This window comes from Carassius gibelio, chromosome A21 (assembly GCF_023724105.1).
Source record: "Carassius gibelio isolate Cgi1373 ecotype wild population from Czech Republic chromosome A21, carGib1.2-hapl.c, whole genome shotgun sequence".
Taxonomy (NCBI): Eukaryota; Metazoa; Chordata; class Actinopteri; order Cypriniformes; family Cyprinidae; genus Carassius; species Carassius gibelio.
In genome coordinates, this window is record NC_068391.1 from 21435826 (window position 1) to 21456705 (window position 20880).

General features: G+C 40.3%; 2 protein-coding genes across 33 annotated transcripts in view; both read right to left on the reverse strand.

The window, feature by feature from the left end:
- Positions 1 to 20880, reverse strand: part of tmprss15 (transmembrane serine protease 15) — a 102765-nt gene that overhangs the window by 45416 nt on the left and 36469 nt on the right. For 4 of the 29 annotated variants that reach the window (XM_052536306.1, XM_052536280.1, XM_052536304.1 and 1 more), the window contains 3 exons: positions 19529 to 19624; positions 19305 to 19444; positions 16458 to 17288 (listed from right to left, as the gene is read on the reverse strand). The exons of 21 other annotated variants lie outside the window; for them this stretch is intronic. In XM_052536306.1, coding sequence (XP_052392266.1) covers positions 17109 to 17288; positions 19305 to 19444; positions 19529 to 19624 — 416 coding nt within the window. In that variant the 3' untranslated portion in view covers positions 16458 to 17108. 4 more of the 29 variants (XM_052536284.1, XM_052536303.1, XM_052536282.1 and 1 more) reach the window with 3 other exon arrangements.
- On the reverse strand, positions 1761 to 9887 carry LOC127941336 (uncharacterized). 4 transcript variants are annotated; one of them, XM_052536317.1, is made up of 8 exons: positions 9566 to 9698; positions 7175 to 7274; positions 5283 to 5435; positions 4789 to 4945; positions 4635 to 4698; positions 3565 to 3661; positions 1992 to 2123; positions 1761 to 1903 (listed from the first exon to the last, which is right to left on the reverse strand). In XM_052536317.1, the coding sequence occupies exons 3-8, from the start codon at positions 5337 to 5339 to the stop codon at positions 1805 to 1807; spliced, it is 606 nt and encodes a 201-aa protein (XP_052392277.1). In that variant the 5' UTR covers positions 5340 to 5435; positions 7175 to 7274; positions 9566 to 9698; the 3' UTR covers positions 1761 to 1804. The 4 variants fall into 4 exon arrangements, with proteins under 4 accessions (XP_052392277.1, XP_052392275.1, XP_052392274.1 ...); XM_052536315.1 differs by lacking the exons at positions 5283 to 5435; positions 7175 to 7274 and having other exon boundaries at positions 2020 to 2123; positions 9566 to 9887; XM_052536314.1 differs by lacking the exons at positions 5283 to 5435; positions 7175 to 7274 and having other exon boundaries at positions 9566 to 9887.

Below are 20880 nucleotides of genomic sequence, written 5' to 3' on the forward strand. Positions count from 1 at the left end.
TCGAGTTCCCCCTGTTTGAGAGCTGGATGTGTGCCCAGCATTATTACCCTAGATCGAGTTGATGCCTCTCAAAAATATTGTTTTTGGGATGCACCATTCCTTCTATGAGCTGCTCTTTCAGAGTGCCACGAGACCCCCCTAGAACAGTATCTAAAATCCATGTTATGGTAGGTGTGCACGTGAAGTAAGAATTCAGAATGATTTACACATTCGAGGAAATTGTTTTCGTGACAGAAGCTCCGCAGTGTTGCAGAACATAATGCAGTCCAGTGTTTACTGCATAGTCAACAGACCTGTTTGTTCTTTAGGCAAACTGAAGAAGATCCAGCAAGGGTCAAGTAATGTCCTTCAGGTGGGCCAGCAACAGTTTTTCAAATGACAAAATGAAGGGACTTCACATAGCTCCAGTGATCTATAGAAGTTCTGTGTGAAGATTGGGGCCAGCTGGTCAGCACAGGATTTCAGACAGGCTGGTGTAACATAATCTGGGCCTGGTGCTTTTTTTTTCTTTACTTTGCGCACTTTCTTTGCTCACTTTCTAAAATCCACACTGTGGTAAGTTTGCACGCTAGTACTCTGCTGTTCTCTCTAACATCCTACATGTAGCAAGACTTAGTATAAAATGCTAAGCTCTTTGCCATATCCCTTTAAAGGAATCTTTCTTGATTCCAAGCCTTGAGCTCTTCCCCGGGCCAAGGCCCTTACAGTTAAGTCAGGTATGTAGCCTAGGCCTAACATCCCAGGAGTAACTCCCATGGAAATGGTAGACTTGGTACTTAGTGCTCAACCCCTAGAGGATGCAATTTGAAGTTCCCTTGAAAGGGAGTGTCTCAGGATACAAATCGAACCATAGTTCCCTTAACAGGGAATGAGACACTGCATCCTCTAACTTCCTACCACGCTTTACACGCAAGCTTCAGACATAGAAGTGAATGACGTGTTCTCATGGCACCGGTAGTGACGTCACGGGCTGTCACCGGCCAACATGTTTGTGTTTTTTCATTATATGCTTCAGACACGGCTCATGACGAGGCATTCCCCATAGCGACCCCTAGAGGACACAGTGTCTCATTCCCTACTCTGGGAGCCATGGTTACATTTGTAACCTGAGATGATTTTTTTGTTTAAAAATACAATAAAAACTGCGAAATATTATTATAATGTAAAACAGCCGTTTCGGTGAAAATATCCGTGATGTGCAGCTGTAATTTTTAGCATCATTACTTCAGCGTTCAGTGTCATATAATCTTTAGAAATCATTCAAATCAAAACGATGATTTGCTGCTCAACAAACAGTTCTGATTGTTGTCATTGTTGAAAACAGTTGTGCTGCACAATATTGGTGTGGAAATCTATGAATAGAAAGTTCAGCATTTATTTGAAATAAAACATGTTTTTATACCACAGCACTAACTGAAATAGTCTTGTACTTGGTGAATTCCTTTTGTTAAGTCTAAAGTCTGAGGTTAATAGTTATTGCATCTTATCATACTCATTACAATTCAAGAGAGGGAAGGGCTTTGGCTGATGGCTATTCCAGGAAAAATAAGAGTGAACGCTTGATGTTATAAATTATCATCCAACATAAATGTGACATTTTGTGTGACATTGAGCTTTTATACTTCTATAAAAATGTCATTGGAGATGATAAATGCATCAATCAATCATTAAGTTATTAAAGTTCAAATCACTGAGCAGATTCTGTGCAAGACGTTTCAGATAATGGGACTTGTGCTTCAAAACTTCCAGAGACAATAGGGTGCATTCAGATGGCTTTATTAGAGCATGCACAGATCTGACTGGTTTAGAGCTTGCAGTCTGAATCAGAGCTGATAAAAGCGCTCACAGGAACAGATGGTGTCAGGATGCTCATACAGCGCTCTCCGTACAGCACCTTCTGAAACTGAAACCCGTATCCAGAGCTTATATTCAGTAAAATAAGTGAGGATTGCATGAGGTGTTTTTCCTCAATATTTATTCTCTACACTTACATTACAAGCCATTGCACTGCTGGCTGACCTGTGGAGAGATGTCCCAGATGAGTGACCAGAGCTATGCCACAGCTGGAGCGGAGGAAAGAACCACACAGCTGGAGGACACACCTGCAGACGTCTGCTGTACACCTGACCACACACACACACACACACATACTTATTATGCAGGACAATAAAGTTTATTACGGAAGTTCTAAGAAGCCATGCATTATAATTTTTTTCCTTTTTGTTTTATCATTATAACGACTTAATTTTCTCGTTATCTCGACATAACGAAAGTTTGTTTTCTCATTCTAACGACATGACAGTTTTACTGTTGCTATAGTAACAAACTCAACTTTGACAGGCATCTGATGGACAACCATGCAGACGCTCTTACTGTAGCATATATTTCAGCAAATTTTGCTTCGCCAAGGTAATAACGTCTACACAATATATAAATAAAGGCTGATCAATCACTGTTGATTTCTCCAGAGACAGTACAATGAACGTTTTGTTTTTGTAATTAACATCTTTAAATGGCAACACTGCGCCATTAGAGCTGCTTGGATTAAACTCACTTTTAATTTTCCCTTTATTTTAAATAAAATTATATATAATTTGTAATTTGTAGTAAACATTATATGATGTGGCAGATACCATGTGTGTTATAAGCTTCCGTTTGAAAAGAACGTCCATGTGTACGTGTAGTGTATGTGTGTGTGTGTGTGTGTGTGTGTGTGTGTGTGTGTGTGTGTGTGTGTGTAGAAAAAAACGATTACAACATTATAGAACAAAACTGAATTAAATTAGCCTATGAATTTTACATATACATCACATTTCTCATCAATATGGTTAACAATAAAGATTAGTAATAAGGAAAAGAAGCACATCAGCCTACGTCGTTAAATCCCGCCCTGCAGTAGATAAACAGAACACCTCCGCTTATTAATCATGTGCCTTAAAGAAGCATAAATAAAGATACAGGTGCAAACAGACTACAGTGACGTCAACCTTGGTTTTGATAAGCAGTTATTTTATGACACAGAACGCTTGGTGAAACTCATGCATTTAGCAGGAACTTAATACACAAAATAACCATATTGATTCAAGCATTTAACATTTATGAATTAATTAAATGTCAGTAATGAGCAAGACTGCACAAATTATAGCGATCAGGAGGAAGGTGATACGGTAAAGTGGATAGTATGCAACACACCTCAGTTATATTCAGGTCTATAGTGCCACCTGCTGGCACAGTTTTGTAACTTCTTAGAGAAAATTAAGTCATTATAACGAGAAAAAGAACTTCGTTATGTCGAGATAACGAGAAAATTTAAGTCGTTATAACGAGAAAACGAACTTCGTTATGTCGAGATAACAAGAAAATTAAGTCGTTATAACGAGAAAACAAGAAGAAAAAAATTATAATGCATGGCTGTTTAGAACTTCCGTAGTTTATATATATATATATATATATATATATATATATATATATATATATATATATATATATATATATATATATATATATATATATATATATATATTAATTGTTATTATTATTCTATTTTCTCCCTGAGTATTTTACCATGTCACTCCAGCTGTATGCTTCATTAGATTGGATCTCCACACTTTGACTGCGATTTAAATTCAAAACCACATCATCCCGTTGTACAGCATCTGCACTGTAGGAGAAATAATGACAGGAAATAACAGAGTGTGCGAGATCAAAATAAATATCACTTAAAAAATAAAAACAATGAAAACATGACACATGACATTACAACAAGCTAAATGTCTATTCTTACAAAAAGAATACCATTCAAAAGTTTGGGGCCGGTTTCTGAAAGAAGTCTCTTCTGTTCAACAAGGCTGCATTTATTTGATAAAAAATACAGTAATTTAAAAAATATATATATTATTATGATCTAAAACAGCTGTTTTCTATGTGAATATCTGTGATGCACAGCTGTACTTTCAGCATAATTTCTCCAGTCTTCAGTGTCTCATGATCTTCAGAAATAATTCTAATATGATGATTTGCTGCTCAAGAAACATTTCTGAACATTATTATCAATGTTGAAAACAGCTGTGCTACACAAAATCTGTGTGGAAACCTTGATACATTAGATTTTTCAGGATCCGCAGATGCATAAAGTTTAAAAGAACAGCATTCATTTAAAACCCAAATCTGTTGTACTAATTTAAACTGTTGTAAATGTAACCTACTTAATAAAAGTATTAATTCCTTTTAAAACTAAATCTCACTGAGCCCAAGCCTCTGATCAGTAGTGCGTGTATGAATATAAACTGAATCTGATTTACAGGAAGTGTTAGGGATAAAATCCTCATTAAACAATCCACATCAAGGGAAGACTGGCCCAAATCATGTTTTCTGTTCTAAGTAGTCTGAAATATTATAATTTGTATGTGCGATATACTGAAGTGTTAATTTGTTCATGCTTGGAGCAAATATTTCCCACAAAGCTATATTTTTTTTTTATATCCGAGTATAAGCATATGAACATACTACACACTCAGCAATGAAGTACATCCTTCCAGTCTGTAGTTAGGGTTTACAAATGATCACTAGAATCACCATCATGTCAAACCCAGCCATGAACAGAAGCTTCTGAGTGTTTTTGTAATGGGACACACCTGTCTGCTATTAGTCCGTTCCCCGTGTGGTATGAAAACACCTCGTTTCTATGATAAAGTCCATCTAAAATAGCACAGCACACGCGTTCTGTCATCGTGGATGTTCAAGATATCGGGTCCACCTTCAAGTCAACAGGTTTCAGAAGTTACCCACCGGTTTTACGCTGTAACTTGATCGGCTGCCCATAGAGCCAGATTCCATTGAGAAGTTCGACTGCGTAGGGAACAGCTTCAGCGTGCTTATAATAAACACATCCATACGGAGCCTGCTGTCCATCTCTGAAGATACACACCTCGTCCACCGGCCCGGCCTGAAAACATGGGTTTGAGAAGAGGAGCACACATTTCCCATTTCAACAGCAACAAATACAAATCAATAAATAGTAATAAATAAACACATATTATATACATACACACACACATTAACATTTTAATAATAATTACTAAACAAATAAATTACCTTTACATATAAATGACACTACATAATGAAAAATATTCAAATCATTAATAAGAATAATAATAATAATAAATGGCTAAATAAATATATAACCATTAAAATAGTGAAAAATATATAAAACATTGATGAAACTACTACTAATGATAATAATAAACTATAATTATAATAATAAATTCCACCTCTATAATCACCTGCACCTGGTTCCAATCACTCCCGATCTCAATCGCCGGAGTACTGATCACCTGCATCTACACCCAGCAATCACCCTCAACTATAAAGCCCTCATCATGCCAGTACTCCGGCGTTTGGTCTACCGTCCACACTGCTGAACAGTTGCCAGACTCCTCTACTAAACTTGTGTTTTCTCTGCCCTCAGATATCTTGACCTTACTCCTGTGTATTCCCCTTCATTGCCTCCCCTTGCTACTATACCTGGACTCTGAGCATTCTCCGTCAGTGACTTTATATTCCCGTTTCATTACTTGTCTATTCTGTTTAATAAATATCCCATCTTGTTCCTAACTCTCTGTCGCCACGCTGGTTTGTGACAGAAGACTGGACCTTCAATAGACAATTCTATGGATCCCCAGTCTCCCACTCCTTCAGACCTTCTACAGGAGCGGGGTAACCTTCTCCGTGTCACGCTAGCGTCAACATCCAATCCTCAACCTGCTTTCGCCAGTCCCATGGCATGTTCACTACTGTCTGGGTGTATCCAGTGTTATAAATAACTCTTACAAAGCTTTCACTAATCAGTTGAAGTCTGTATTTGATTCCGCTACTGGTGAGATCTCAGGCACAGATCAACTGCTGGGGTTGCGTCGGGGAGAGACATCTACAAGTGAGTACACCATTCAATTTTGGAGTCTGGCGGCAGATGGAATGAGGCAGCTCTCATGAGGGCCGATCGTCAAGGTCTCAAATGGATTCCACAGGACTGGAGAACTTCATGTTGAAAGCCAACCAAATTTCACAACACCTAGCTCCCTGCCAAACCAAAGATGCCATTAACCAATCTGGCTGTCCTGCCAGATGTCCTCCAGTACTTGAGCCCATGAATATGGAGTCTACCAAACTATCTGCAAATTAACGCAATCGCAGGCTTGTGGAGGGACACTGTCAGGTTACTCCTCGCTCATAGTGAGCCCTAAGCCAAATCTGGCTCCAGCGATGCCATCGGATTATGTGGCGTTCCAGGATGATGTCAGAAAGCAGGCAGCCACCCATTTACCCCCTCATAGGAAATGGGACTGTGCCATCGACCTGCTTCCTGAAGCTAAACTCCCCAAGGGTAGAGTGTACCCGTTGTCCATCCCGGAGTGCAAGGCTATGGAGGAATACATCCAGGAGGCTCTTTATCAGGGATTCATCCAGACATCTAGCTCACCTGCTGCCTCAAGCTTCTTTGTGAGAAAGAAGGACGGGGGCTTGCAGCCCTGCATAGACTACAGAGCTCTGAACTCCCAGACGGTCAAACTCCCAGACGGTCAAACCCCTGGTCCCTGCCACCCTTGAGGAACTGTGTGGAGCCCACATCTTCTCGAAGCTAGACCTGCGGAGCGTCTATAACCTCATTGGTATTTGAAAAGGTGACAAGTGGAAGACTGCCTTCATTACCCCTTCTCTCCTGCCACTGCAGGTACCCCGGAAGCAGAGGAACCCCCTCCTCAGGAGATCCTCGACCAGCCATCAATATACAAAGTCAAGGACATTCTGGACTCGCGACGACGGGGTGACCGGCTCGAGTACCTGGTCGACTGGGAGGGGTATGGACCAGAGGAGCGTTCCTGGGTGGCCCGGGACAACATCCTGAATCCCACGCTACTGAAGGAATTCCATCGAGTCCATCCAAAGCGTCCCTGCATCCAGAGAGGCTGAGGTCGCCCTCATAGTCACATCATGGCATCAGGAGATTCACCATCACAGCCACCTCAATCATCACCTGCACCTGGTCCCAATCACTCCCGATCTCAATCGCCAGAGATCACCTGGACCCAACCCTCACCCACAACTATAAAACCTCATCATGCCAGTGCTCCAGTGTCCGATCTACCGTTCACACAGCTGAACAGTCTCCAGACACCTCTCTACTAAACTTGTGTTTTCTCTGCCCTCAGATATCCCGACCTTCCTTCAGTGAATTCTCCTTCGTTGTCTCCCCTTGCTACTATACCTGGACAGCGCTGGGGAGTAACGAAATACATGTAACGGCATTACGTATTTAAAATACAAAATGAGTAACTGTATTTCATTATAATTACATTTTAAATGAGGTGTAAACAGATTACAGATACATTTGAAAATTATTTTAGATTACCAGTGATTATTTCTATTTTGATGTCATTTATTAATTTAATATTTAAGTAAACAGTTTGGGGATTTCAACCAATACAGCGACTGATCCTCTGTTGAAACAAAAAAAAAAACTGCGTGCATGGCTCTATCAGAGAGGCTGTTCATTAAGCAACTCCTAGGGAGCGTGCATACATGCTCATCATCATGACACATACATTCTGCTAGAATTCACTTTTTGCATTCAGTTAACAGACTGATTCATCTTTCGCGTATCCTTGCTTCTGAATGAACACTCAAATTATCTTAGAATAATTGACTCTGCAAGTACTCTCATAAACAGTCGGTTATGTCTTAAATTAACTTATACAGTGGAGAAAGAAATCTCCTGTGCATTATCATACTGGATCCGTGCACTTGGTCTTAAAGGGGCAGCAGCCTTTAAATAACTGGTGTTCCATTAGTGGCACCTGCTGTCAGAGAGTAACATTTGTCTCATTCACAAAAGTAAAATCAGACCATTTTGTTTTTGCTTCAAATTTTTTTTTAATTATACAATCCAAATAACATGTATTTAGCATCTTTTTTTTGGATAGTAATTCAAATGGTTTCCTCTGATTTAAAATCGAGCACAGATAAAAAAAAAAATTATGTAAATATTTATTTTAGTTGTATGATTTTTTTTTTTTTTTATTTGATTTAGGATTTGTTTTAAAATTTCAAGTTAGTTTTTACATTTCAATTTAACAAAGAAATATGCAGCATTTTGTCTTTTGTCTAATAATAAAAAGACACATTTTCATTTATGTCTTAAATCTTTTTGTAAAACATAAATAAATATATAAATAAATTGTAAGAAAATTGTATGGTGTAATCCGGATTTGCTTTGAAGCTTGGAATGCAGCTTGAAACAGCATGGAATCCGATTAATTGTTTTCAAATTGAATTCATATTAATTGGAATATTTAAATGACTTAACTTTTTTTGTTGTTGTTCCTAAAAATTCTGTGGAAAATTGATGTTCTTAAAAATAAAATGTAAAGACAACAAATCTTATAGCTGGTAGATGTCAGAAAGTATAAAAACAAGACATCAAGTTAATATGTTCTTTTGTGTTTCATAGCTTAAGTATTTCTAAGTATTCTAAGGTATTTAAGTTATTAAACCTGAATAATTTAAATATGTTACTAAATTTGCTTTTTAAAGCTTGTATTTTGTAATCTGTAGTGAAATACATTTTAAAAGTAACCTCCCCAGCCATGTACCTGAATTATGTGCATTCTCCCTCATTGATTTTATATTCCATTACATTTCATTACTCATCCATTCTGTTTAATAAATATCCCAGCTTGTTTCTAACTCCATCACAATTTAAATAACAACAATAATAAAAATAATAACTAAACAAAAGATAATTACAACAATTATAAACTAAAAATAAAACATTACTGCTACCAATAAAAATAAACAATAATAAATGACATTCAAAGAAACAGTGGAGTAAATGTTATTGTATTAAAGAGTGTTTGTTAGTGAGTTTTTAATGAGCCGAGAGATCACAAATCTGTTTGTGTCTGTGAGCAAGACACAAATGTTATTTTAGTTTCTTAGAAATCCTGGCTGTTCAGAAACACATCTGGAGGACATATAGTCAGGAACATTAAATAGACATATGCTGAATATGCATTATGATGAGATGAGATCAAAGCAAGATATAAATGTTGAGTTTGAGTGTTTCCTCGTTGTTGCAATCTACAGCCAGCCCTGAATGATCTGATGACTGCAGAGCTCTTCCTGCAGGAAAATACATATTCAAGACTTTTGTCTCCTACCTTTACTGAAACAGAAACTTGCCACGAAAAAAAACAGATACATAAATACAACAAACAAACGTTATAGTTTTACAGGAGACAAAAGTATTCAACGCTGCTTATTAAAAGTTTAATTCAGGTTTAGGTCAATTTGTTCCATCAAAACCCACAAAGCTTGTCTAATTTAACAATTCAAAATCAAATATTATGATTAGTTCCTCGGCCTGATGCTGTAAACTCCAGTAGATGAGCCAAAGACATATGGGCTGCAAAAATAGATTTGTCAGGAAAACCAGACACTGCACATCAATAATCACTGGAAGAGTCTCTGAACAGGTGAATGATGATGAAGATGATGATGATGAGCTCACCTGCAGGAACAGCTCGAACAGAATCTCCTCTGTCACACAGCTGTGGATGTTCCCCACGAGGATCGTCTTGAGATCTCTGTCTCTATCAAACATGCTCTGAAGCGACTGAAAGGCTGTGGAACGGAAGCGCTGGGACATTTTTCCCGGTTTATAAGGGCGCTTTGGTTTGTCGTGATGAAGAGGATTGCGACAGCGCAGTGCTGCAGTCAGCCACCAGAGGGCGACAGAACACGCGTCATTCCTCCCGCTCACAAGTGCTGTTGCTGTTGGAAGCCACTTTTCACTCAGATAATCACCTGCATGGAGTGCCGTCATCCATTTGAAAATATCACCTGTGTGGAGTGACGTCATCCATTAAAAAAAAAATCACCTGTGTGTAGTGGCGTCATCCACTAAAAAAAATCACCTCTTTGGAGTGACATCACTTTCAAAAATAAGCAAACCATTGCTATTTTGTATCTTTACATTAAGTAGCCATCTAAATCTTAGCAAGTTTAAATATTTTCACATTTTATTTACAAAATAACAAATCACATTCGAGAACCAGTATCTTTGATCATTTTCACAAAATGTGACGGCCTGCGGAAAGTTGTGTTGTATGAGTATCTGAATGTGCAATATATCAAAAAGATCAGAGCTTCTGCTTTAAAAAAAAAAAAAAAAGTTTTAATATAGCTTTATGCTTTCATTTATCAACACTTGGAATGTGGGCAAGTTTTATAAAAATTCGTTTGTTTCTGCTGATTCATTGTTTTGATCTGTAGATTCAGGACTCTTTTTGGATAATTCGGTCAATGGCAGGAAAGAGTTAATGTTTAAAGTCTGCCCAATAACAGAGTGATGGATATTATTCAATGGGAGCTTGCAGCATTTTTTCTTTTTTGTTTGTTTATTTGTAAATTAAAAGGACAAAATGGCTTGAAATGACTTGAAACCCTGTTTTCCCGTAAGGCTGACTCTGGCATGTGGTGGAGTGGCTATGAACTCTGTGGACGATCTCACGGCTGAGTGTTTGGGACACGCGGGGCTCGTCTACGAACACACACTGGTGAGGACTGGGCTTTTATTCTGGAGGGCACTGAACTCACAAACTCTCTGAAAATCAGTGCATTGTCATTTATCTGGCTTTGTTATAATAGGGAGAGGAGAAATACACATTAATTGAGAATTGTGGTAACCTTAGAAAGAAAGACTCAGAAGGTGAAGATGAAATTCAAAAGTATTTATTTACAAAACCAATTGTGTTATTTCCTAGTAAGGAGACATATGTGTAGATCAGTTCCCGACTGGGCCGATATCTATAGGGAATTGTGAAGCAGTAAACATAAATGACTTTGGTGATCTCATCATTCAAGGGCTACAAATGGAAGAAAACAGGAAAGTCAAAAAACAAGCGAAAGGGGAAAACCATTGCAGAGCAAGGAAGAAACCTGGAACATCAACACCATATGGACTTCAAAATGAGAACTGTGATAAAATTGATGTGGGAACAGGAAACTTTGAGTAAAAGAACAATGATGCCAATAAAAGAGTTGGCTGACTACAGCTTAGAGCTGCAAATGATGACAGATCCAGATTTAGAGTCATTGCAAAGACTCCAGTTAAAAAAATATAAAAGTTTTGAATGTATGTTTTTGCTTACCCCTATTATACCCCCTTAGCTATAGGTGAGGAGTTTTGAGAACGTAGCGGACGTAGAGGAGTATAATGTAAAAGGAGCTCATTCAAATACTGAGGTGCTAAACCATTCAGGGCTTTATAAGTAATAAGCAATATTTTAAAATCTATGAGATGTTTGATAGGGAGCCAGTGCAGTGTGGACAGGACCGGGCTAATATGGTCATACTTCCTGGTTCTAGTAAGAACTCTTGCTGCTGCATTTTGGACTAGCTGTAGTTTGTTTACTAAGCGTGCAGAACAACCACCCAATAAAGCATTACAATAATCTAACCTTGAAGTCATAAATGCATGTATTAACATTTCTGCATTTGACATTGAGAGCATAGGCCGTAATTTAGATATATTTTTGAGATGCAGTTTTACAAATGCTAGAAACGTGGCTTTCTAAGGAAAGATTGCGATCAAATAGCACACCTAGGTTCCTAACTGATGACGAAGAATTGACAGAGCATTTGACAGACGTTTGGCTGATGCCAAGGCCAAGAGCAAAGCTGTCTTGAAGGACAGAAGCTTTAGGGAAATACTTCACAGAGGTTCAAAAGGATATTGAGACAGAGCCTCCAACACCATGGAGAGGTCCCACTCAGGAACAGTTCTCCTGATGACTGGCAAGGAGCAACGGGCAACCTTCATAAATCTGCAGATTAGTGGATGCTGCCCGACTGTTGAGCCCTCAAAGCCCACATGACAGGCCGAAATCGCAGCCAAGTAGATCTTAATTGTGGAAAAAGACCTGCCTTTTTCCAAGAGGTCTTGGAGGAAACACAAAATATCAGGAACTGAGCACTGATAAGATGTGAGACCATGCCCATCACCCCACCCTTCAAACACTTGCCACTTACTGCCACACAAGAATCACATAGAAATGGCCCTGGCATTCTATATAGTAGCAATCACACGCGGCGAAAGCCCCAGTGTGCTTAGGTTCGTCCTGTCTGGGTGCGGGTGATAAATCTCCCACGTTCGCTTGGGATACAACAGAGGGATTATCTCCGCCAGCCATGGTGATTTGGGCCACCTGGGCGCTATCAGAATGAGAGACAGGCCCTGCTCTCTCACCCTGGTCAGTGAAGGAATTATCAGGCACAGAGGAGGAAAGGCATACAGCAGCACTCTGGGCCACGGGTGGGCCGGTGCATCTACCCCGAGGGGAGCGTCCACATCCTTTATCGAGAAGAACATAGGACAATGGTAGTTTTCACGCAAGGCGAATAGATCTACGGTTTCCTGTCCGAATCTCATCCATAACATATCCACTATGTGCAGGTGAAGGAGCCAATCTCCGTAGATTGAGTTTCCCCTTGATAGAAGATCCGCGCCTCTGTTTAGAAGGCCGGGAACATGAGTCGCGCGTAATGACAGGAAAACCCGTCTGCTCCACACTAAAAGCTTGTAAGCTAGAATGTGAAGTTTGACGCGCGCACGCCGCCCTGACGGTTGATATAAGTCACTGCCGTGGTATTGTCGCAGCGTACGAGCACATGATGTCCCTGCAGGCGAGGCAGAAAATGATTCAGAGCTTTCCATATGGCCATAAGCTCTAAATAATTTATCTGCGCTGAACATAGTCTGCTCGGCCACAGACCATTCAACGTTCTGCCCTCCTGGGTGGCGCCCCAGCTTGTTAAGGACGCATCTGTCGTCACAACTTTCCGCATCATAACCGGACAGAGCGGCAAAGATCACGCGTCGGGCTGAAATGTAATAACAAAACCCATTTCATGAATGCTTTCATTCTCAGGAGTCCCAGCGGTACAACCTGGATAGATGAAGCCATAAGATCCTGCAGCCTGAGGCATGTGCGGTATTGTACTTTCGCCCCCTCTCTGAACTGCGACAGACAGTTCATTAAAGAGAGAGAGCGCTCTTGAGAGACGGGCTCGCATGGAGACTGAGTTCAACTCAAACCCAAGAAAATGACATTCTGACTGGGTATAAAATTGCTCTTGCTCACATTCACTCTGAAACCGAGAGATGTGATGTGCCTGAGCACACGGCAGGTGTCCTGCAACACTTTCTCTTTCGATTCGGCTATAATGAGCCAATCGTCTATGTATGTCAGAATCCTCAGACCTGACATTCTCATGGGTGCTAAGCCCGCCTCCGCACACAGACAGAAACAGCCGGGGCTTAGACTGAGCCCAAATGGCAGAACTGTGAATTCGTAACATGTGCCTTGGTAGGCGAAATGAAGAAACTTCCTGTGTGGCGAATAAATGCTTATATGGAAGAAATCATCTTTCAGGTCGACCGATGTGAACCAGTAGTTCTGCTCCCTTGTTTAGGAGGAAGGATATTTCCTCTTTCAGAATGTGTGAGGCAATTGAAATGCGGGGGTTTCATTGCAAACTGCAGTCTGTATCCCTGCATTATAGTACGCATCACCCACTCGGGAGCCAAAACAGTTTGCCAAAGCCCATTCGTGACTCGCGAGTGTTCCCACCCGAGCCGCAGTGGAGCTGTGTTAGCCCAGCTGGTTTATTTGTGATGCAATGGCGCCATCTAGTGGACACACCAGGGCAACATGCAAGGGTTCAAACAGGTTTCCTCTCTCCGCCGGGAGATGGACTCTCTATGCGGAGAGAGATCCTCCCTCCATAACTAATTCATTTTTTCTGCTCTTTTCCTCACAACAGACCCCCTGAACGTGAGGGGGAACACACAATGTTCATTAAACACATGGGCTGTGCAGCCTCGAACGGAGAGAAACTGATCCATCCACGGAAGACCCTGAGTCATTTGAACGGGGGTCCTGGGATAGGAAGGGAATCCGAAGGGCTTGTGGCCCGTGAACACAGACTCGATGCCCCCATCAACCGAACATCAGGCAGGTCGCTTAAGTTTCGAGTCGATGGGGGTAGGGTAAGATGGTCTTCCAGCCGTGGCCGCGGCGGGAGTCGATTTTCCCCAGTGCTTAGCAGGCAGTGGGTTATTCTGCCATGGAGGGGGTTTGTTGCGGGGCCTTTCATTGCCCAAGTGTAAGTGTCGTCCCATGGCAGGAGTGTTAGGCAAACGCGCAGGGGGTGCCTTGCGTGGGGCCGCCTTCCTAGGAAGGCATAACTAGAAGGCCTCATCCTCCTTTTTGTCGTAACACCGTTGTTGCATCAATGCGACGGCGGGGCCGAAGAAAGCCCGGCCGGGCTCCACCGACACACACGCAATGTGCCGCTTCTCACTGTCAGAAGGCCTGACAGGTTAAGCCAGAGCGCACGCTCTCCCACCACAGAAAGCGCCATAGAGCACCTGTTTGGACAGCCTACCGAGCGTTACGAAGGACGAGGTCAGTTTACCACAAGGGTAGAGAAGGAGTTCCCTTTTCCAGCTGTTGCCCTAATTCGTCCAAAACTGAGGCAGAAAAACGGTCCATCTTGTTGGGCAAGACCGGCTTAGGAGGAGCGAGCAGCCCCCCGGAGCGGGGTTAAGGTGCCTGGCGATGGAAGGCTCGATAGCGGGGGGAGGGGGGTGTTGTCACCCATACCATTAGCTGCCATATCCTTTACTGTATGGCCCGTAAGGCCGTGTTTGAAGTCAAGCAGTTCGCTCCAATTGTGCCTCATGTGATTAGCGCACACTGGAGGGATGGGCAAGACTAGTTTCCTTGAACCGGGAGGAGGTCCCAACACTTTTCCGTCGTAAATATCCCTCTCCTGGTCGGTGGCGCTCTGTGGAGCCGGCCACTCAATGTTGAGGCGAGCGGCCGCTCGCTCACACACTTCCAGGAGGATTAACTGAGGCAGGGCTGTGTGGCCGCTAGCCTGAGGAACGCCAGAGGGCGGGATGGCCTCCTCATCCTTTGAGACCCCGAGAAGGGCCGCATCATCATCATCGCCGGAACCGGCCGGTTCGTCGGCGAGCATAAGGTTTCCCGCAAAGATGTCCTCTTCGGGGAATGCAGGATTGGGCTGGTCAGCCCAAACAAGTGAGGAGGAGCCCCGGGAGTTCCCCGGTAGTGCGTAGTCGGCACTGTGTCCCCCATCTGAGTCAGAAAGGCCGAGCTCGGAGCACTGGGTCTCTTCAACTTTAAGGCGGCGTCGTAGATGCTTTTTGGGCAGCATAAGGCAATGACTGCAATTTTCTGGTTTTTCCAAGGCTTCTTGAGTGTGTTTAAGGCCCAAGCAAACCACACAGAACGGGTGAAGGTCCTTAGCAGCAATGAGTGCTCCACACGCGGCTAGGCAGGCCCATGATAGGCTATTCCCCGGAGAAGCGGTAGGTTTCGAAAGCGACATACCGGAGAAGAAATTGGAAAAATCTGTGGCGGGCAGCCGTGGGAGCTGGTGAAAACGATGAGAGCGCGGGCGGCTCTGAATGCAGAACACAGCAGAAGGCTGAGAACATGACAGTCACGTCTGGCGGAGGCTGATCAAGCGATATGTCCTCCTAAAGACACGAAGGTGAGCAACGTAATCCAGCCGAACTGTGTCAATGCAGAGATCACGAGAAGCGAATGTCAACTGGAGAATAGCAGCGCTGCAGCCATTATATACCCCTAGGTAAGGGGGCGGGACCTTACCTGGCATTGGCTGCGTGCTTCTGTCTGTCTAGCCAGACTATGTGCAATTGGATGCTTCTGCAGAGGTCAGGTACGGATGCACTTCCCATAGGTGGATCTCGAACACGAGAAGATGAAAGAGAACAAACAAAAACACATCTTTAGATTCCAAAAGCACTGACTGTGTGATTAGTATGCCAAGTCACCTTTATCTGTATAGTGCTTTATTTAATACTGGTTGTCAAAGCAGCTTATGGTATTAAACAGCCAAATAATTTATCAATAATAGTGAGAAAATATTCCTGTATGGTTTTTACGCATATTTATAAGATCACACTAACAAAAGTCCTGTTTTCCTGAAGATCAGCACGCAAGTGTGATCATGAATGTGATGCTGATTTTATAAAGAAATTCAACAAATATGAAGTGAATAGTTTACACAATATTTCACCACTGAAAACCATTCCAAACAAAGAACATTTGTGCATCTCAGAGCAACTCAATCTATGAACTAATCAATAATAAATTCATGAAGACAATTGCTTGCTCTGTTTCTAAACTAATTGGCTGTTTTGGCATTTGAACAAATGATTCAGTGAATCATTCATTAAGGTTTTTGCTGCCACTTACTGGCAGTTACAGTGTCATATTTATTCACGATAGGCATAAAACAGCAACATACTGGCACAAAAACACACCCAGCAAAACAAGATGTTTTTTTTTTTCTTTTTAATTTACACTTCATTCAAACATTTGCAGTTGGTTTGCAAAATCATTATACAATAAAATAAATAAAAAATAAACATGCGTGTATTGGATTGAGAAATGCACCGCTTCATCTATATTTTCACATTTACTTTTTTTTGTAATGACAGTAAAGTGCAAAGATTATCTTGAGCATAAGCCAATGGAAATAAAGAAATGAATTAGCTTAACCCTATGTTGTTCATTTGGGAGTCACACTTGTGTTGTTCACAGTCAAACGTGACTGAACACATGGAATGTAATTTTTAATTTAAATTTAATTAATGTAATATGTTTTTGTTCGATAATTTTATTATTATTTTGTATTTTGAGAGAATTTCATGGTACTTTTATGCAATAATTATTATAAATATTTTCCATTGAAAAAAAAAAATATATCTTTCTAATATTTTCAATTATGGCAGTATTTCACGTTAAAACAGAGACAATGCCTTTAAAAGAAAATTTTTGAAGGCAGATTATATCCATCTGGTGGGAGTTACAAAATAAAAACCTCTGAAATTCTGTGTTTTTAGACATAAATACTTATTTTTATTAAGTTGTGGATTTGGATTTATATTTATATTTAGACATTCTCAAAGACAACTTTTTGTAAAAGGTGAATGATTAGAAGCCTCTCCAGTCTGAATAGAGGCGTCGTTTCTCTGCCGTCCACTGAACAAACTGACTGACGCTAGTGTACACTCCGGGCCGCTGCGGTCGAGCACATCCGATACCAAACGATGTGACTCCTACAAGAACCCAGCTGCCAGCCTCTTCACACATCAGAGGACCCCCAGAGTCATACTGCCAAGAGCACACACATAAATACAAGAATTTTACTAATTCACATCAAAACATCCACTTTTAATAACACACACATATACTGAAAAAGTTTAGTTTAAAGAAGTCTCTTCTGCTCATCAAGGCTGCATTTATTTGATAAAAAAAAATAATAATAATATGAAATACTATTATTATTTAAAATAATTGTTTTCTGTTTTAATACACTTTAAAATATTATTTATGTCTATGATGCACAAGTGAATTTTCAGCATCATTCCTCCAGTCTTCAAAAATAATTCTAATATGATGATTTATTATCAGGGCTGGAAACTGTTGTACTGATTAATTTTGTTTTTGTTTTTGGAACCTGTGATAATTTTTTCATGATTTTTTGTTGAATAAAAAGTTAAGAACAGCATTTAATCAAAATAGAAATATTTTGTAACAATGTAAGTCTTTGCTATCACTTTTTTTTTATCAATTTAAAACATCCCTGCTGAATAAAAGTATATATAAGTGTATATTGTTACAAAATATTTCAAATAAATGCTGTGCTTTCCATCTTTCTATTCATCTGTGAATCATGAAAAAATAAAATCCATCACAGTTTCCACAAGAATATTGGGCAGCACAACTGTGTTCAACATTGCTAATAATCAGAAATGTTTCTTGAGCAGCAAATCATCATATTTTCATGATTTCTGAAGATAACGTGACACTGAAGACTGGAGGAATGATGCTGAAAATACAGCTGTGCATCACAGAAATACATTACACTTTAACCCAGATTCACACAGAAAACAGCAGTTTTAAAGGTCCTGTTCTTCGTGATCTCATGTTTTAAACTTTAGTCAGTGTGTAATGTTGTTGTTAGAGTATAAATAATATCTGTAAAATTCTAAAGCTCAAAAGTTCAATGCTTAGCGAGATATTTTATTTAACAGAATTCGTATACAAAAAACGACCCGTTTGGACTACATCCCTCTAGTTCCTGCAGTAATGACGTCACTAAAACAGTTTTTTGACTAACCTCCACCCACATGAATTCACAAAAAGGGGGCGTGGTCTTGTTGTGCTCCGACGGAGAAGAAGGAAGAGCTTTGTTTGTGTTCGACATTTCGTTGAAACGCTGTTATTTTCATCTCGGAGTTCAATCATCTTTGTTTGGGCTTCCCAGGAACGCTGTACTTTGAGATTAATGGTTACAATTTATGTTTAACTTGGTTCCTGAAAATCATAATCCACATGTAAAACTATGTGCAGCTCATTTTGCTGAGGACAGCTTCCTCAATATCAATCAGTTTAATGCCGGATTCGCAAAAAGATTATTCTTGAAAGATGGAGCAGTTCCCTCTTTGTCTGGAGAAGGTGTTGTTTATGGACCACAACCGGTAAGTGTATTGTATTATTTAAGTTGGTGCGGTTAACAGCTTCTGTAACTTATTACACAAAGGGCAACGCTGTTTAGCTTTGTTAACTAGATGTTAGGGCTGTGCAAAATGCGCATCTCGTCAGTAAAAACCATCCTGTGACTAGAAATACATCTCCAGCTCGTGTGTTCTAGTCCAATCGTGTTTCCAGGAGGGCAGCATGCTATCAGCTGCTGTCGAATCACAACACAGGAACCGCTGGCCCAATCAGAACTCGTCACGTATTTCTGGAGGAGGGGCTTTATAGAACAAGGAAGTCATCAGCCCGTTTTTATGACAGTGAAAACAGTGGTATACAGATAGGTGAATTATGTGAAAAATACTGTGTTTTTTTACACGCGAAACAGGAACACGTGTTATATTGCACACTGTAAACACAATCAAAGCTTCAAAAAAGCGCGAAAAACGGGACCTTTAAACTGTAACAATATTTCACACTTTTACTGTTTTTTATGTATTTTTTATCAATTACATTTCAGAAATTTGTTCAGCAGATTACAGACGAATACCATACATTTCTCAAATCTGACATGTTGAGATTTTATCAATAAAAAAAAAAAAAAATTTATTGGCATATGTATATATATATATAGTGTAGAGAACACACCTGACAGGTGTCCACTCCTCCGTCAGCGTAGCCAGCACAAAGCAGCCGCTCGCTGAAGCTGTACCCCGGCAGCCATTCCTGACACTGTTTGTTGTTTAAAATCGGCACAACAGCTTCCTGTAACACATCAGCTACGGGACCTGGAGATCAACAACACACCTCTTATAAACCTCAGTTTGTTTCAGAAAAACTTTAAAGTTAATGTACAGAGGTCTATATCTGACCATGTTCACCCAGCAATCCCCAGCCAGCAATAAAACACTTCCTCCCTTCTTCAACCGGAGCGCCGGGATCTGGGAGGCAGATGGGCTGAATGTAATCTGGAAGAAAAATATCTTGTTACTGATTGCCAGATCATTCCTTACGAATCAGACAAGAACATATACACCAATCAGTGCACTTAAAAATCATAAAGATCGATCCCTCAAAGAAATGTTCAGGTCATGTTTCACTCAGAATCGAAAGAATATAAAGGCAAAAATTGGTTTGAATTTCTTTATGCAGATCATTTCTAATAATATACTAATAATCTAATATACTAAATACGCTAAATACTTTCATATGAAACAGCAGCATTACATTTTAAAAACAGCAGTTTTACTTCACGTGAATATCTGAATATCTGTTAAAGTGTAATTTATTTCTGTGATGCTCCGCTGTATTTTCGGCATCATTCCTCCAGTCTCCAGTGTCACATGATCTTCAGAAATCAGAATAATATGATGATTTACTGCTCAAGAAACATTTCTGATTCTTATCAGTGTTGAAAACAGTCTGCTGCATGACATTTACGTGGAAACTGTGATGCATTTCATTTTTCAGGATTCGCAGATGAATAGAAAGTTCAAAAGAACAGCTTTAATTTGAAATAAAAATATTTTGTAACATTATCAATGATTTTGATCAATTTAATGTTTCCTTGCTGATTAAAAGTATTCAATTATTTTAAAAATAATAAATATTTTGAACAGTAGAGTAAGGTATGACCACAATGGCAATGGCTGGAAACCATAGACTATATAAAAACATGGACGTAGTGTCCGTGATGTCACCATTTGGTTTCCGAAGAGCATTTTTGAAGCCAAAAGTGGGCGGAGGCAGCCATCGCCATCTTGGCAGTGCATCACCGAGCATCACTCCCGGATAATCGAAAATGTGCAACCAGGCAGGAGCTGGTTGCTGCAACCACACCCACTTAGCTCGACAGCGTTGATCCACCTGTCACTCAAGTGGCTGCGCCCTTAATTATGCAGAACTTTACAGCTTAATAAAATTTAAACGGATAAGTTATAAAAAAAAATTCACTCCCTCAAAGTTGTCCTGAAGGGCAAAATTAGCTATATAGACCAAAATCTTTAAAAAAAAATTTAACCAGGCTGTAAAAAAAACAAAAAAATTCTGCTGTAAAGTTGGCCATTTTAACATGGGGAGTCTAAGGGATTGACACCCTTTTGCAGCCAGCCTTTAGCGGCCAGTCGATGAATTGCAGTTTAAGTCACTTCCGTGTGGGCTTCATGAGCGAGTGGGAGGTTGCAGAAACATTCTGTGCGATGCTGCATCCACACAAGACCATTGT

Coding starts and splice junctions, on each gene's coding strand:
- LOC127941336 (XM_052536314.1), bottom strand. CDS start 9,880: ATGACGGCACTCCATGCAGGTGATTATCTGAGTGAAAAGTGGCTTCCA. Junction 2,124..3,564: donor CATACAGCTGGAGTGACATG/GTAAAATACTCA, acceptor GTGTGTGGTCAG/GTGTACAGCAGACGTCTGCA. Junction 1,904..1,991: donor GCAGTGCAATGGCTTGTAAT/GTAAGTGTAGAG, acceptor TACGGGTTTCAG/TTTCAGAAGGTGCTGTACGG.